General features: G+C 34.4%; 1 protein-coding gene across 6 annotated transcripts in view; it reads left to right on the top strand.

Annotated features, from left to right (window-relative positions):
* GRIK2 (glutamate ionotropic receptor kainate type subunit 2) overlaps positions 1–19,603 on the top strand; it is a 733,346-nt gene that overhangs the window by 697,418 nt on the left and 16,325 nt on the right. For all 6 annotated transcript variants that reach the window (XM_070796035.1, XM_070796030.1, XM_070796031.1 and 3 more), the window contains one exon: positions 18,293–18,543. In XM_070796035.1, the coding sequence (XP_070652136.1) occupies positions 18,293–18,543 (251 nt within the window). The remainder of the gene's footprint in view (positions 1–18,292; positions 18,544–19,603) is intronic.

Raw genomic sequence — 19,603 nt, 5'->3', positions numbered from 1 at the left:
ATTGCAGGTGGATTCTTTACCAGCTGAGCCACAAGGGAAGCCCAATCAATCAAAATAGTATATAATTCTCAAAAACTCACTGGGATATTTCGGATGTGAAAGCTATTTTAAAAAGGAAAGATAATAGTTGAATCAGTTCTAGGGAAGCTCCCTGTGATAGTTTATGGGACCTATACAAAGAGCAGATTTTTTATTCCTACCCTTGACAGTGTTTACTGTAAGATATTGACTTATAAGGAAAATATAAAACAATTTAAAATAATATATATACTTTAGTTTTAATGTAACTTTTTAAATTAACAAAAATACACAACATTTGGAATTTCTATTTCTTCTCATTCTAACCTTATAGATAAATTGAGATAACAAAACAAATTAAGCTATAAGCCTTAGGATATAGTCTTTTTTTTTTTTTCTTTTATCTACTCAGCTCAGCTGATCAAATCAACTTTTGCCCTTCTGAAAAAGCTTAGTTATTGCAAAAAAATAGTCACTGATATTTGCCAGGTCACTTGCACAAGAAACTTATAGAAATCAAGTTGGATTATATATCTATGTGGAATCATCTTTGTAGTATGTAGTTAGTGTGGTGTAATAGTGTAATATATTAGTGTTTTAAATAGAGAATTTTTAAAAATTAGAAGCTAGCACATGATAAATTTCTTTTATAAGGACCTTCTTGGAATTTTAATATAAAATTATCAGTATATATTTATACAAATTCAAAATATCTAATAATACTTTGAAATAGCAAAATTATAGACTAGGAAGAACATTTCACCATATTTTTATTTTCACTGCCAAAAAATATTGAATTTAAATTTATTAAAATGTCTCTTAATTAATATATTCAATATACACTTTATTTTTAGCCTAATTCTGAATAACATAACTACACTTAAAGGAATAAATATTCAAATCAGTCACCTGCAGGTATTACGATATCCTTTTTTTTCTCTTGTTCAGATAACTTGTTTTCTTCTGTTTGACTTGATAATATTAAGTTCTTAACTTAGTAAATTTTATTTTATTCATTCAAGCATAGCACAAAATTAAATGATTTTGAGTCTCCAATACATGATGAGTCTTATTAACTCATATAAATTCATCAAAGTAGTATAATCTAGAAAAAGGCATTTCACACTTTAACCCCTCAAATGCTTCTGAGGAAAAAAAAAATCAGGCAGTAATTTATGATTTTTTATGTCATAGCTCTGCCAAAAATATAACTTCATGAATTATTACTTAAGTCATTAATAAATGAAATGACATGCAACTCTAGTACTTGAATGAGATTCTGACATACCATAAACTTTCAACCAACATCATAACCTGAATATCTCAACTCATTAATTAACATTTCCCTTTTATATAATCTTGTTCAAGAATAGTGATGATTTTTTGATAACTTGTATTTAATTTTAAAATTTTGTTTAATTATAAGGAATAAATTTTTAAAACTAATGTTTTTAGGTGTGAAAAATAAAAGGGTATTTGAATTTCTTTTCCCAACAAAAGTTAAGGAGATACTCTGTTCAAAGCAAAGCAATGCAGGCCGTTTCTGGAAATTTAGATCAATACCAGAAATTCCTCAGGATTTTGAGTCTATACCTGCAGGAGCCATAAACTGAAATGAAAATTCTATTTTTATTAATATTGTAAATGTGATCAAAGAGGAACTCGCTTTCCCTTGCTTTTACTGTTACTCAGATTTTTAGTTACTGTCATAGAGGCATGTGTGGTTAAGTGCAGGAGGTTAAAGAGAAATACTATGTCTCTTCTGAACTGAGTATTGAGAAATATTTCAAAACTCATGCATATTTTCCGTTTTTTCCCCAAAAAATCCATGTGTCCTTTGAGCCTTCTGGGCCTCCTGTGATTCATCTAGGGCCCTGCTGTGACCATTCATCACTCTGAGTGTGATTATTACCGCCCAAAGCATGTTGTGGACTCACTGAATGACTCAGATAGAAGCTATTTAATTAGGGAAGCTCTGTTTACACAAAATACCTTAGTGGAGCAATCAACAATGATTCGAAGGTAAATGCTAAATAAGCATAAGCTGGCTTAATTAAGCTCATGGTGACATTAAATCCCTTTCATAGTTTTTCAGAATGCAGTGGTGCTATTTTAATGTGATATTTATGGTATGGTAGATTTTTGAAGTTTTGGTGTTCTTATAATAAGTTAACTGAAATTCCTTTTCATCCATTCAAATTAAAACAACAAAAACTGGATGCGGGGTGGGGGGTAAAGCAAAAAACAAATCACAGCAGTTTTCATTAAGGAATACTAAAATGTGTGTGAGAGGTTGCAGTCTTGCTTGTTAATTCAGCATAGGTTATAATCTATGAAGTTGAATGGGGAGCATTTCTACTTAATGGCATTTTCAGCTGCCTTGTCTCCCTTCTGACCACCCATACTAAAAGCCTTCTTGGCTTCTGTCTTTGGAATTTTGAGTGCATAGTGCACTTTGAGGACTAGGCAGACTCAGCAGTTGTGAGCTGGTAGGAAAGCAGCAATCTAGAGAAATCCATTAGAGCCAGTTGGTGTTATTTTGCTTTGCTGTGTTCAGTTTGATAGAAATATTGTAAAGTGTCTGTAGGGTCCCATTAAAACTGTTTCTATCTTTAAAAGTAAGCTAGTGGTACAGTTCATCCATTTATTGGTGCTTCCACCAGTAAATAACATATGGGAAATACCAGTCAACTGAAAAGGGGATGCAGGAAATACTGTTTATGTGCCTATCATCCACAATGCTAAAATTTTCTATAACCTTATGTATCCCTACTTAACTTGTGGGGTTACATCAATAGTAAGTTTAAATAGTCAATGTATAATTATTTCTGTGAACTAAATCCACATTAAATTACTCATATCATAGAAAACTACTGATATGTAATATATGCAGAACTTAATAGGCAATAAAGAGACAAAGTAAAGATGAATGCAAAGATACTGGCTTTATAAATGTCTCTTATTTTTTATATATGTCTTTAATACTAGGGTTAAATTTAAAGACAATTTTATCAGACACAAAATTGTTATATACATTATATTTCTATTAAATTTTCTATGTAAATATATTTACATTTTATTTCTATTATATTTACACAAAATTATTTGCATCTTATTTCTATTATATATTTATTTCTTTCATATGCAATTATAAATAAGATACATTCTTACTTCACAATTGGAATTTAATATTACCTTTGTAAACTATTTTCTAACGTATTTTATATTAACAAATATAAAATAGCTATAGCTCTATTAATAATTCTTAAGTTACTTTTATCTCATTATAATGTCCTTCCACATAATCAGCCTAAAGTTACAATAGGTTGTATCGTGGACTCTTTATGGTAGAAGGATATCACTTTGACATGTGAACAATGTAAAATTTCTTTCTTGTATTTTCTAATGTTAAATGCATGAGATTTCACTGCTTCTTTATTTCTTGTTATTTGACTAAGTGAGAGATTGGGATCAGTACTAAAAAGAGGCATGTTGTTTGTTTAAGGCAGATGCCCATTTTATAAAAATAGAAATCAGTATGAGAAGCATGTTTTTCCCCTGTTTTGCTCACCATCCAATTCTAGAATTCCCAATTCATCATACAATAAGTAGTGTAATATTCATCATTATAGATGCATAAAATTGCTGGTCTTTAGTTCTTCAGCTTTACTAAAATGAATGAATACATTTGTCTTCATTAGTTGAACATAATGCACAAAAATTGATGCAAATTATTCATCTTTCTGCAGGTCAAACCTTCCATTAAAATGCATTCCATTTTTTCATTGCACAAGCAGCATAATTTTAATGTTGGTGAAGTGATTTTGCAAGTCTCAATCGAGATCTAATAATTTTCAGAGCCTAAATTAAACAAACAAACAAACAAAAAGCCAAAATACACCTGTATTTTCCTGGCGTATTTGCTAAAGCCTAGATTTCATGTCACTGAAAACAGATGAGTCTTTGTAATAAGCTATGCGTGCTCCACAGACATCATCAACAAACTCTGAAAGCTAGAATCTAGGAAGTTTCCAGAGGGAATTTGATGAATTGTGAGCACCAATGTGAGCAGCTTTCATTAATATTGTAAATGTTGACCACATGGTCCCTAAACAATAAATACATGGATAATTCTCATGAAAACAGTTTGTCCTGATAGATTTTATATGCAAACATTAGACCATGAATTTATTTTGTTGGTGCCTTGTGGTGATTACTCCAAGGCCATGGATTCAAATTACATTATAGATTAGTTAGCCTGATTGACTGTGCCAGACTGTCATCCTTTGGTTAGCATGACTAAGTAAGATCAATGAATCATTGGTATTAGGGAAAAGAAAAAAAGTCAAAGCACAGAAGTAAAATGTATAAGCACTAAATTCCAAAGATGAGTACCTTGCATGTGTTGCCCTACCATATTTTCTGTAATATGTGGCCATTGTAGACATGACTTAAAACAAATCTTTGTTCCACCTAAGTGTCCCAGGAGTCATAGGTGAAGTCACTAAGCCTCTCTAAGACTCAACATGGGTAGAATCATGTTTATATTATTGGATTAGATAATTTGATTTGATGATTGCACTGAATATCTGTGTTAGCTAACTGAATTCATCCAAAGAAAAATTAAGTTAACTTTTGTTATGACAAGAGGAGGGTTTGCAGTTTGGAGTGAGGTCCCACCAAAGTAAGCTGATACTCTTTCACAGAACTAGGAGATAGGACATTAGATTCCTTATGATTGTATTTCCCCCCCCAAACCCCTCCCCCACAAAAAAAAGACAGGTCCCAAGTCCTTGAGGAAGACATTCCTTAAAACCGAAAAGTGGCTTATTTAGCTCCTAAAAAGATTTATATACATTTTGAAGCTATAGGGAAAGAAAACTTATAAAACACAATCTTCCAAGCCAAGTGCTCTAGAAAAGGGGGAAATAAGGTCTTGCCCTTAATTTTCAACATGGAGAATTAAGGTGCTTATATTTTTAAACTGATTTGTCCTTGCACGATATGAGTTCAATTCATTTAGTTCAAATTTAGACACACACAAACGTGTAAATTAGACATGTCAGCGATCAATGCAAAGAAATAGAGGAAAACAACAGAATGGGAAAGACTAGAGATCTCTTCAAGAAAATCAGAGATACCAAGGGAACATTTCATGCAAAGATGGGCTCGATAAAGGACAGAAATGATATGGACCTAACAGAAGCAGAAGATATTAAGAAAAGGTGGCAAGAATACACAGAAGAACTGTAGAAAAAAGATCTTCATGACCAAGATAATCATGATGGTGTGATCACTCACCTAGAGCCAGACATCCTGGAATGTGAAATCAAGTGGGCCTTAGAAAGCATCACTACGAACAAAGCTAGTGGAGGTGATGGAATTCCAGTTGAGCTACTTCAAATCCTGAAAGATAATGCTGTGAAAGTGCTTCACTCAATATGCCAGCAAATTTGGAAAACTCAGCAGTGGCCAAAGGACCGGAAAAGGTCAGTTTTCATTCCAATTTCAAAGAAAGGCAATGCCAAAGAATGCTCAAACTACCACACAATTGCACTCATTTTACACGCTAGTAAAGTAATACTCAAAATTCTCCAAGCCAGGCTTCAACAGTACGTGAACCGTGAACTTCCAGATGTTCAAGCTGGTTTTAGAAAAGGCAGAGGAACCAGAAATCAAATTGCCAACATCTGCTGAATCATCGAAAAAGCAAGAGAGTTCCAGAAAAACATCTATTTCTGCTTTATTGACTATGCCAAAGCCTTTGACTGTGTGGTCACAATAAACTGTGGAAAATTCTGAAAGAGATAGGAATACCAGACCTGACCTGCCTCTTGAGAAACATATATGCAGGTCAGGAAGCAACAGTTAGAACAGGACATGGAACAACAGAATGGTTCCAAATAGGAAAAGGAGTATGTCAAGATTATATATTGTCACCCTACTTATTTAACTTATATGCAGAGTACATCATGAGAAATGCTGGGCTAGAAGAAGCACAAGCTGGAATCAAGATTGCTGGGAGAAATATCAATAACCTCAGATATGCAGATGACACCACCCTTATGGCAGAAAGTGAAGAGGAACTAAAAAGCCTCTTGATGAAAGTGAAAGAGGAGCGTGGAAAAGTTGACTTAAAGCTCAACATTCAGAAAACGAAGATCATGGCATCTGGTCCCCCATTACTTCATGGGAAATAGATGGGGAAACAGTGGAAATAGTGTCAGACGTTATTTTTTGGGGCTCCAAAATCACGGCAGACGGTGACTGCAGCCATGAAATTAAAGGAAGCTTGCTCCTTGGAAGGAAAGTTATGACCGACCTAGATCTCAAAAGCAGAGACATTACTTTGCCAACAAAGGTTAATCTAGTCAAGGCTATGGTTGATGATTTTATTTCAGATTGTCCAGCTATTATAATTCATTCATCAAAGTTTAATATTGAACTTGGAACAAAAACATCGTAGTGAGGAAAGTATTCCTGACATTATGACTCTTACCACTATTCAAATGATTATCATGCAGATGAAAAAATTTTTAGGAAGACAGGGTTTCTAGAATGAAACTATTTCTGTTTTCATATTTTACATCAGAGTTTCATGATTTAATATGTAGCAATGTGACTACAAATCTACTTCACCAGTCACTTTTAACTAATATGTATGAAATAGGTCCGGAGAAGGCAACGGCACCCCACTCCAGTGTTCTTGCCTGGAGAATCCCAGGGATGGGGGAGCCTCATGGGCTGCCATCTCTGGGGTCGCACAGAGTCGGACACGACTGAAGTGACTTAGCAGCAGCACGAAATAGGTCAGAACAAGTGGTAATAGTTTACTTTTTCATTATGTGCTGATAATATTTGCCTTTCTTATTCTTTTTTCACACAAGTCAAAGAATATTCAGAATAGTAATAAAAGGCAACTGGATAGAATATCTACTCTATAATTTGAAGGTTTGGTTTTTATTGATACATTTTGGAGTAGGAAATGGCAACCCAACCAGTGTTCTTGCCAGGAAAATACCATGGACAGAACAGCCTGGTTGATGGCAGTCCACAGCATCACAAAGAGTCAGACGTGATTGAGAGACAGCATGCACATGCATTGGTACATTTTGTGTGCCTCATATACTCATCTCCTTTGTGATCTTAGATGCTTAAATATTCTCCTGAGGATTCTACAAATATTCCTTTAAGTAGAATCCTTTTCCATAGAGGTCTTAACACTTTGAATTTTGAGGTCTACAACAGAGGAAAAAAAAAAAAAACAATCTCTATCCAATTTAAGCAAGTTATAGAATTTGAATATAGGTATTTAGCTTAATTACTTCATGGGAAATAGATGGGGAAACAGTGGAAATAGGTGAAAGGCAGCCAAAGAGAAAGAAGAGTTTTTGTCCCTATGATCTTCAAAATAATGCAACCCTTTTTGCATACAAAGTCAGCCGACTAACATAGTTCCATCTGTCACATGTTTCTATAATATGGTGTTCATTATAGTCATTCTCATAGTTGCAAAGGTTATTTAATACATGTGTTTTGTGTTACAGTAAAAAGTCAACTGGGGCAGGATTCATGTTACATTGTTCATCCCTATATGACTAGCACCTGTGTATATATATGTAATGAGTAGAATCTATCACCTGTGTTGGTACATGTAATAATTAATAATAAAAAAAAATATTCATACATGGCTCTCAAACCTGGGTCTCCCACATGGCAGGCAAATTCTTTACAATCTGAGCCATCAGGGAAGCCCTCATATAATTATTCAATAGGAAAAGATATATAGCAAAACATTAGAATACCACATACCAAATGTTGTACTAGGGTATCTGCTATGTGCTATGACTCCAAAGAAGAAGGATCCTGTATATCTCTGTGACAGCCAAAGAAAAGTGTACAAAGTTAGGGAAGGATGAGCAGCAGATTATCTGGTTGAGGATGTTCAACCAGAAAATTGGAGAAAGTATGAAAACAGGGCTCTCCAGAGAAATAGAACTTCATAGTTTGTACTAATGGAATACAGTCTGAGAAGTATACAGTCTGAGAAGTCTGTGATATGTTGAAGAAATGGACATAATTACGAATTGAGCTTGTAGTCTATAGACTTATTGTTTTGTTTTAGTCACTAGGTCATATCTTTTTTGCCATTCCTATGTCTGTAGCCCACCAGGCTCTTCTGTCCATGGGATTTCCCAGGCAGTAATACTGGAGTTGGTTGGCATTTCCTTCTCCAGGGAATCTTCCCAACCCAGGGACTGAATCTGCATCTTCTGCATTGACAGGTGGATTCTTTACCACTAAGCCACCAGGGAAACTTGTTCAATAGCTTTAGAGCACCACTAAAAATATTTAAGCAGGAAAACGATGTTCATAGATTTCCAGTGTGGAAAAATCATAAGTTATCATGGAGAAATGATCACGTATAGCACTCATTTACTGTTCTGTGATTATGTTATGAGCTGGTAATTTGTTTTCAAGATGAGATTAATCTTTAATTTTTATGATTATCACTTGTGAGTTCTTCATACGCCTATCAAATTGAGATTTTTTTGATAGAATACCTTCAAAATAAAATACAAAGAGTGATGACCGTAACTTTACGCTAGTTTAGCTTTTATCTAATAGGAAATCTGAAATGGGTCCCATGGAGTGTTTAGTTGCTATATATATTAAATTCTTCCTTTGAAATAAATATATTATAATTATTGCATATAGATTAAAAATATATAGTTTGGGTTCATAAGAAATAATTGAAGGTAAAGTTGCAGGTATGCATGACCAGCTGTAAAGTGATTAATATTTTGTTCATGTATGTAAATATTATATTTGGTCTTCCCAGGTGGTGTTAGTGGTAAAGAACCCACCTCCCAATTCGCGAGACACAAGATTGCAGGTTCATTCCCTGGATCAGGAATATCCCCTGGAGGAGGGCATGGCAACCCACTCCAGTATTCTTGCCTGGAGAATCCCATGGACAGAGGAGCCTGGTGGGCTGTGGTCCATAGGGTCGCAAAGATTCAGACATGACTGAAGCAACTAAGCACACACTCTTGCACAAATGAGTGTGCCAGGTATTCTACTAACAAAGCAGAAATAGCCCCTGTCTTTATGAAATTTACAGCCTGTTACTGTAAATGAGCATTAAACAAATAGTCCCAGAAATTATTTTTAGTTACAAACTGAGACAAGTTCTATAGAGGAAAAGAACAGTGATGCTATGGTATTGTTTAACAGCACTGTTGACTGAATACAGCATAAAACTGGAGAATAGCAATGTAAAATTGAATCTGAAATGTAAATATAAAATTTAACTTAACACTTCTTAAAAACAAATATGAGAGAGGCAGTGTCCTAAGAGATAATAAAACCCACCTTTTACTGAGTAAAAAAGGCTCTAAGAAAATGTGGTCTAGTTCCAATATTATTGGAAGATTTTATCATGGAAATAATGGTAAAAAGAGATAAAGCTCTAAAAGCACCCAAAATATGTTGTGCATTTAGGGCACCCAACTCTCATCTCAGCATAGGAAGCAGGGAGCAATTTCATAAAATATAGCATTGCCAGAAACACTGTAATTTAAGAATGAAAGTTGATGGTTCCAGCAGATAGCCTCAGATCTTTTGTGCTAACAGTTCTTTCACTTATTAAGGCACTGACCAAGGGATGCCTCTGATAGCTGATGGATGGCATAAAGATGTATGAAGTTGTTTATCATCCTAACTTATCCTAGATGGTCAACACTAAAAGTGTGAAACTCATATGTTTGTGAACTCTGTGTTCTACTGAATTTAATAAGAAACTGAGAAGATGTCAATATCAGAAGTTATACCTTAACATATTTTGACTATATCATAATGGATTTTTATAATTGATTCAGTGTTTCATTCAAAAAGCATTGTTAAATGCTTACTTTGTGACAGGTACTGTGCTAGATGCTGGATGAAAAAAGATGAATAATGGATGGTTGATTACCTATAACTGACAGGTAGCCTGATGTTTTAAGTCGTTATTTAAAGCACTTCAAGTATTTGGGTGTGTGTCTTAGAAATATTTATCATATTAAACACCTTCAAAGAAGAGGAATAATTAAGGAATTATTGAAACTCTTTGAGTCAAATCATTGAAATTATATATACTTAGTGAATATAGTATAGTCACATACCCATACGATGTGTAAGCACTTCAGAAAGTGCACAGTATCTTGGAGAAATGACATGCTATACTAGAGGAAACCTAAAATTATGAGTAGTCTATTTCGTACAAATATCTTCCCAGACTCAAAGAGAACAAATACCAGGATGTTACCTAAATCTCTGTAATACACAGCTCATAACATCATTATGATGAGTTGAATAACTATGAAATATAAAACAAAGGACACTAAAGTCCTTTAGGAAGTGGACAGTGGGGATTTGTTATTATGAGAAACATAAATACCTAGCCAGCCTCTTATAATTTTAACAAAATATTTAAAGGATCTGGGTACCATTAGGAAAAATAAGACAGTGTATTTTCCCCCAGAATTGGTTTCATCAGTTTTGATATACAGATAGATTTAAATAACTCATAACTATTACCACTCAAATGTATTTTGTAAAGGGATTTAAAAGCCAGCTGTGAAGACATGTCCTAAAGTATTGTGATGTAGATTCTTATGAGCTGATGATTCATGAAGCATATGAAGAGATGAATAAGAACATACAAAAAATATGTGACTTGATCAGTAGTCCTGTGATGAGTAAATTCAAAGCTAAGATCTAACAAGAAACAGCTTATTTTTGACAGAGAGAGCTTATGTAGTAACAGCAGTAATTACTGTTATTGAAGGCAGTGCTTTTCAAATTGAGATTAAAACAAAATAATTGATGGGAACATTAATAGATAGGAAGAAAAAATTCTTCAATAAAACAGATGTAATCATTTAAGACATTTTTAAACTTTATCCTTCATTGGAGAGATAGCAGCCTTTTATTTTGCTAATGTATAAAGTATACAAAAGATATATTTGTTATGGGGTATCCTTCAAGCTTATTTGAGTGATGAATTCTTTAAAAGTGAAACACAGATGTATACTTCCCAAAAAAGAAGTGTATGGGAAAAAGCCAGTTTAGGAAATATTGTTATAATAAGTTTTAGAAAGAGACTTTTTTTAGAGGGAAAGAGTTATTTTTTTCCCCTGACCTTAGTAATCGATTAAAGCATGCAGAAGCCTAATTTGAAAGTAAAGACATTTTTGGCAGGATGGATGGGAGATTGCTGGTATATGGATATTGTGATTTTAAAATATTTCACTAAAGCATGATAGGTATTAGAAAATTTGCTGTGCAACCTTTAAAGAAAAGCTTTATATCCATTAATAAGCCTCTTCAAGAGTTAAAAGTAAAGCTAATTCCCTTTCTTTAATCTTTTCTATATTTCCTGAATAAGATAAGGAAAATGTTTGGTACACACTTAAATTTGTATGTTTGTAAAGAGCATGAACAAAACAATCAAATGAGCAAATCGATAATTTATGTGTAGCAGATTTAAACTTTAGAACCAAGAATGTATAACTACATGTGTATTCTGTTCTATAAGAAACATCAAAGGATTGAAAGGAAGGGAAGGAGGGGGTGGAGGCGGGAGAGGAGGGAGAGAAAAGGAAAGAGAGTGGGAGGGGGAAGGAAGGAGAAGAAGGAAAGCAAAGCGACAATGTATGAAAAAAAGTGAAGGAAAGGTACAAGGGAGGTAGGGAGGAGGAAGGAGGGAAGAAAGTAAGAGAAGGGAGTCAACTCAATTCAGTAAACCCAGCAAGTTGGCTCAGAACTACTTGGTGAGATTTATATTGTTTATAACAAATCACAGTTTATTTTCCTAAGGAGCTTTTAGTCTATTTGTTAGGAGGAATGTTCATGAAATTATAATTTTATGTAAAGTCCTTTGATCAAAATTTAACCTTTGGGGACATTTGGAGAGTAATTTTTTTTTTAATTGATGAATTCTGAATAGGTGTGTTTGTAGGTTTTATTTATGCACACATACATATTGCTGCTGTTTGTCGCTCAAAAGTGCCTTTATGTCTTCTTGAGTGTTCTTTTGAGCCCCAGGGCTTATGGAGGGACTTCACTATGTAGTAATCACATGTCTTTTTTCCTTCCTTCCTTTCTTCCTCCTTCCCTTTCTTTCTCTCTCACTCTCCTTTTCTTTCATGTCAGCTAGAAACGGTTTTATCTGGTAAATGGGATCCTTCAGCAACTTGAAAAAAGACCATTTTTAAACATAATTATTCCTTACTGTCAGAATGGAGCATATGTTTAAACAACCAAAGAAAGTCTCATTGTAAGCAGGAATACAAATGAAATAAAAACCAGAAATTGCATAGTGAAAATCAGAGAACTAAATTCAGCTTTAAGAGGTATTTGCCTTATCTCACATGGTGTTTTTTAAAAAGTAACTTATATGCCAAAATCTTAATGTAGAGAATTTTAGACAAAATATTTCCTGGGATATAATAAAGGTTTAAGTATCTGGGAACCCTGTGTTGAAATTCCCACAGATTTTTAAAAATAAAACTTGAACTGAAAATTATCTTTCCATACCTGATGTTACAATTTTTCAGATCTTTTTGTCAAACTTGTTTCTTCACAAGTTACCTGTTTCCCTCTTAAGCATTTGAGGACTGACTTTTAGATGCAAAAGCATATGTTATATTAGACATATTTACAATTTCCTCAGTAGTTTTCTAACCCAATTTAAGAGCCCTGTTGCAAAGGTACTCATCTTCCTTGAAGACAAGCTTATGGTACCTAACCCCAGCTTCTCACAGCTGCCACTCAATGGCCTCATAGTTCTTGTCTTGACAACCTATGGATTGAGGCTAGGTTCATACTTGAGCAAAACTTAGACTCTAACTAATGGCTGTTCACGTCATTAGAGCTAAGTGCATGGTTATTCATGTTGAAAGAAGATAAAATATACTTTTATTCATTGATCTCAATATCTCCTTGAAATTTTTCAACTAGATAAAGTTTCAAACCACTTTTGACTTTATTGGTATCTGCTAGAAATGCTTCCCAAGGAGCATCAAATGACACACCAAAGAAGTAATGTCATTATTGATAAATTATTAGTTTTTAAAATCAGTCAATAATAGAATGGCAAAGCATTGCAGTGATTTAGTGTCATTGATTATATTATCTGTATTATTTCACCCTATTAAAAAACTCAAACTGAGGTATATTAGTTTTTCAGCTTTTATTTGAACTGATTTCTATTTACATATTATGTTTACACTGGAAAACAAGTGTGGGGAGGTGTGCTAGCAACAGGACATTTTCATATTTACAATAAGTGCTGAGGATAAGTCCAACCAACAAGAAATCAAGATGTGTCCATCATTTGTTGAAAATTGGTTTACTTTTTTTTTAATCTGTACCTTATTTTGAGAATGTAATAGAGAATATGGTGTTTGAAAATATAGAATAAACATCATAATGCAATTTGGGAGTTTTGGTGAATTGGCAATAAAATAATACTCTTTCAATTTTGCTCAGGATGAAAAATGACCTGCCTCAAAATATTACTTAAATAGATCAAGAATTTTCCATATTTCAAAGTCTACATTTCATATCAGTATCCTCCAAACATTTGTTTATATTCAGGCTATATTTTTATATTAGCCACCTATGGTCATTTCTATAAGTACTAAAAGTACAAAATGTGTTTCAGATGCTATTTTTCCAATGGAAGGATAACCTAAAATGATTTTTTCTCAATCAATGTTTATGTTGCCCAGGACATACATGGTTAATCAGAATGGTAATTCAGAGTACACGTGACTTTAAAGCTGGTTCTAGACTAGATGTGATGAATTAATGAAAACTGGATAGCCAAACCAGATGACCTTCATTTATATTTTTTAAATACATGCCAGAGAAGACTAAATACACCTCATTGTCACTCTTATAGTCTGTTAGAATTTATAATCTACTTAGGAAAATAGATCACATCTTAAAAGGTAAATAATAGTGATACTTAATGACCTAAGCTGAGTCTCCAGTAAATGATCAAGATAGAAAATAGTATGCACTAGGCTAATCCACTGAAATCTGAAGGGCTAAGGGGAAGAATTTAAACTGAGCATCTTCATCAGAGTAGTATTTGGAAGAGGACAGAGGAAGGAAACTAAGGAGAATAAATTTTCCTACCATAATTAGATTTTGCATAGTTAAAAAAATAAATTAGTTCTAATTATAGGAATGGATAATGCACCTTTTAGGAAGATAGTGAAAAAGATATATAGAAGCCATGTACTTAAACATTTCTTCTACATAAATTGAGGATTACATTAAGGAAACAGCTTTCTACCTGGACTTGGTATATCTTCACTCCAACTTTTCAATTAGGTACTAACTTTTCATGATTTTCCTTGTATGGCTGCTTTTTAGCTTACCTGTTCTTGGTAAAAGAGCAGTGCTGAATTAGTCCTGTTATACTAATCAAGTAAAAACAAGACATATAGTGCTGTTCCTTATGGGGCAAAATAGTTTCCAGATCAGGTTTTTAATTGCTCTTAGCAAAAATAATCTTTAGGTGTATATGCAGGAATATTTAAATCAAGACAAAAATCACAGACAACATGGAATGCAAGCTGAAATCAGTATGTTTCTACAAGCAGAAAAAAACACTTATGGATGAATTTGTGCAGAAAACTGTAATGTGCAGTGTTTAGGGAAAGATTAGAGTTTAGGAATGATTAAACACTAATAACAGACTATTTTCTGGAGGAGAGAAAGCAATAAGACTGATCCTTTGGGACAGATGTTGAAAGATGCATATAGTTCAGTATTATTGCATGCTTTGGGGCAACCAATTAGAAAAGTTATTACTTATCATATAACACTAATGCAGATGAACATCTACCCCCATTAGCATATATACTAAATTTCATTTATACTGTTGCTTACAATTAAAATATTTCTTTCCAAAGTGCAAAATGATAAACAAACAACCAAAAAAAATCTTACAACGCGTCACCATGATGATTTTTGAATGATCCAAGTCTGTACAAACCATTACTTCTGGTATTCATCTCAAATAACAAATATAAATCATTACTATCTGCAAAATGTTAACCACTCCTTCCAGCTGAGCTATTTCAAATTATAAAATATATTGCTGTAAAAGTGCTGCACTCAATATGTCAGGAAATTTGGACAACTCAGCAGTGGCCACAGGACTGGAAAAGGTCAGTTTACATTCCAATCCCAAAGAAAGGCAGTGCCAAAGAATGTTTAAACTACCACATAATTGTACTCATCTCACACACTAGCAAAGTAATACTCAAAATTCTCCAAATTAGGCTTCAACAGTACATGAACTGAGAAATTCCAGGTGTTCAAACTGGATTTAGAAAAGACAGAGGAACCAGAGATCAAGATGCCAACATGTGTTGGCAAAAACATTCCCCCCAAAATCTGCATCTCTTTCATTGACTACGCTAAAGCCATTGACTGTGTAGATCACAATAAACTGTGGGAAATACTTCAAGAGATGGGAATACTAGACCACCTTACATGCCTCCTGAGAAATCTGCATGCAGGTCAAGAAAAAACAGTTAGACTCGAACATGGAGCAATGGACAGGTTCCAAATTGGGAAAGGAGTACATCAAAGTTGTATATCGTCAACTTGCTTATTTAACTTATATTATATGCAGAGTATAACATGAAAAATGCCAGACTAGATGAGGCACAAGCTGGAAACAAGATTACAGGAAGAAATATCAATAACCCCATATATGCAGATTACACCACAATTATGGCAGAAAGCAAACAGGAACTGAGGAGCTTCTTGATGAACATGAAAAAGCTGGCCTAAAACTCAACATTCAAAAAATGAAGATCATGGCATCTGGTCCTAATAGTTCAGTTCAGTTCAGTTCAGTCGCTCAGTCGTGTCCGACTCTTTGCGACCCCATGGACTGCGGCACTCCACGCCTCCTTGTCCATCACCAACTCCCGGAGTTTACCCAAACTCGTGTCCATTGAATCAGTGATGCCATCCAACCATCTCATCCTCTGTCATCCACTTCTCCTCCTGCCTTCAATCTTTGCCAGCATCAGGGACTGCTCCAGTAACTCAATTCCTTGCATAAGGTGACCAAACTATTGGAACTTCATCTTCAGCATCAGTCCTTCCAATGAATATTTAGGACTTCCTTTAGGATTGACTGGTTTGATCTCCTTGCAGTCCAAGGGACTCTCAAGAGTCTTCTGCAGCACCACAGTTCAAAAGCATCAATTCTTTGGTGCTCACCTTTCTTTATAGTCCCACTATCACATCCTTACATGACTACTGGAAAAACAAAACAAAACATAGCTTTGGAACTTCATGGTTCACGTATAGCTGAAGCGTGGCTTGGAGAATTTTGAGCATTACTTTACTAGCGTGTGAGATGAGTACAATTGTGCAGGAGTTTGAGCATTCTTTGGCATTGCCTTTCTTTGGGTTTGGAAGGAAAACTGACCTTTTCCAGTCCTGTGGCCACTGCTGAGTTTTCCAAATTTGTTGGCATATTGAGTGCAGCACTTTCACAGCATCACCTTTTAGGATTTGATAGCTCAGCTGGAATTCCATGACCTCCATTAGCTTTGTTCATAGTGATGCTTCTTAAGGCCCGCTTGACTTTGCATTCCAGGATGTCTGGCTCTAGGTGAGTGATCACACCTCCTTAATTATCTGGGTCGTGAAGATCTTTTTTGTACAGTTATTCTTTGTATTCTTGCCATCTCTTCTTAATATCTTCTGCTTCTGTTAGGTCCATACCATTTCTGTCCTTTATTGTGCCCATCTTTGCATAAAATGTTTCCTTCGTATCTCTACTTTTCCTGAAGAGATCGCTATTCTTTCCCATTATATTGTTTTCCTCTATTTCTTTGCACTGATCACTGAGGAAGGCTTTCTTATCTCTCCTTGATATTCTTTGGTACTCTGCATTCAGATGCTTATATCTTTCCTTTTCTCCTTTGCTTTTCACTTCTCTTCTTTTCACAGCAATTTTTAAGGCCTCCCCAGACAGCCATTTTGCTTTTTTGCATTTCTTTTTCTTGGGAATGGTCTTGATCCTTGTCTCCTGTACAATGTCATGAACCTCCATCCATAGTTCATCCAGTCCCATCACTTCATGGAAATAGATAGGGAAACAAATGGAAACAGTGAGAGACTTTATTTTCTTGGGCTCCAAAATCACTGCAGATTGTGACTGCAGCCTTGAAATTAAAAGATGCTTGCTTCTTGGAAGAAAAGCTATGACCAACCTAGACAGAATATTAAAAAGCAGGGACATTACTTTACCAACAAAGGTAGGTCCATATTGTCAAAGCTATGGTTTTTCAGTAGTCTTGTGTGGATGTGAGAGCTGGACTATACAGAAAGATGAGCATCAAAGAAGTGATGCTTTTGAGAAGACTCTTGAGAGTCCCTTGGACAGGCAGGAGATCAAACCAGTCAGTCCTAAAGGAAATCAACCCTGAATATTCACTGGAAGGACTGGTGCTGAAGCAGAAGCTTCAGTACTTTGGCCACCTTATGTGAAGAACTGACTCATTGGAAAAGACCCTTATGCTGGGAAAGATTGAAGGCAGGAGGAGAAGGGGACGACAGAGGATGAGGTGGTTGACCGATGACAGACAGACTTGATGGGCATGAGTTTGAGCAAGCTCCAGGAGTTGGTGATGGACAGGGAAGCCTGGAGTGCTGCAGTCCGTGCGGTTGCAAAGAATCGGACATGACTGAGCGACTAAACCGAACTGAACAGAACTTGTTAATCATGACTGCTTCAAATTGTTGCAACTTAATCATGGGAAACACCATTTTTTGCACAACTTTCCTAAAAACCAAGGTTACCATTTGATCAAAGCCCTGTTTTCAGTGTTGAACGATTCCTAGCCATTAACTAAATATCCTTGCCCTCTCTGCATTTCTTTTTTGTAGATTTCTACTTACCATTTATTATTTTCCCAATTCTCTGAGTTGAGCCTGCATTTAGCAAGAGATATTTTCCTCTTTCAAAATAAAATGTATTTTAACCTTCAAAATCAGAAAGGCCACCACCTCTATTTATTTTGTTAAGCTTGTATTTTATACCATTTCCAGTTGATTTTTCCTGCTGAAAATAAATAGTGGCATATTTCACAGTATTTGGAAAGAGCTCTGTTCTTTCATCATGTTAACCTTTAATTATGAAATTCTGGTTTCCTGGAAAGCATTAACAAACTCTCTCTTTTCTTAGGTTCTCCATATAGAGACAAAATCACCATAGCAATTCTTCAGCTGCAAGAGGAAGGCAAGCTGCACATGATGAAGGAGAAATGGTGGAGGGGCAATGGGTGTCCAGAGGAGGAGAGCAAGGAGGCCAGTGCCCTGGGGGTTCAAAATATTGGTGGCATCTTCATTGTTCTGGCAGCCGGCTTGGTGCTCTCTGTTTTTGTGGCAGTGGGAGAGTTTTTATACAAATCCAAAAAAAACGCTCAGTTGGAAAAGGTAAATGTCACTTTTTTGCAACTTAAAACAATTGTTGTTATAATAAAGCCAACTATTTTTTATCTTGCCAACCAAGGGTAATACTTAGAACTGTGACTGTTAACGATCTTCTGTCACTCGTTATATACAAAGGTTCATAGAACTCAGGATTAACTTTGTGCTTTTAATTTAAAGGTAATATTTTTAATTGAACTGTTTCAGAACCAGCAACTATTTTCCCTCTTATTAAAGTCTGAAATTGGAAAAACTTTTGCTGTTTGAAGTTCACTGAGATTAGTTTACTGGACGAATATAATTAATGAAGTAAAACTCAGAAACTGTTATATGAAGAAATAAATTTTCTCTGCAGTAAAGTGCTTTAAGATACGATACTCATTAATAGTTTCAAGTTAGAAAGTAAATATAATTTTTATTTGAAGATTTTTGCTGCCAATACATTTCTATTTGAACAATCTCAAAGCACATTGTGGAAATTTTAATGGATATTCTACATTAATGAATATGTGAGAATATTGTGAGTTTCTTCTTTGCCACTTAATATTATTCTTAGTGCATCTTTTATTGTTTTGCACTTGAGTCTTCAGAAGAATATATATAAACCTCAAAATATTGAGATTATTGCAATTTTCCTTAGGATTTTAATATATTTAATCTTTGAACAAATATCTTTACATTCTATTCTTTAAAAAAATTTTGAACCTAGTTCATATTATACATTTCTAGTGCTATAATTCCATTAGTTCTATAAATATAAGAACGGATATTTATAGAGAAATCTTTCTGATATTATGTGCTACTTTTAATATAAATGTATGACTCGGAACATAAAATTTGGCTTTAAAATTTTTAAGCCTTTTGGAACTTAGTCTTTTAGCATATAAACATCTCTTCTGTTTATAACTGAAAAGCAGTTTTTTAGATCTTAATTTTTAGATGCTGCATCAGGTGAGATTATATTGCTTTAAATATTTAATGGTTTATAAACATTTATTGGTAAATATAAAAGTAGAAATATGATATTTCCTTCATATTTAATAATTTATGATACAGTTATCTTTTC

Source organism: Bos indicus, chromosome 9 (assembly GCF_029378745.1).
Source record: "Bos indicus isolate NIAB-ARS_2022 breed Sahiwal x Tharparkar chromosome 9, NIAB-ARS_B.indTharparkar_mat_pri_1.0, whole genome shotgun sequence".
Classification (NCBI taxonomy): Eukaryota; Metazoa; Chordata; class Mammalia; order Artiodactyla; family Bovidae; genus Bos; species Bos indicus.
Note: the sequence above shows the minus strand (reverse complement) of the source record. Positions and strands in the feature narration are given on the sequence as shown.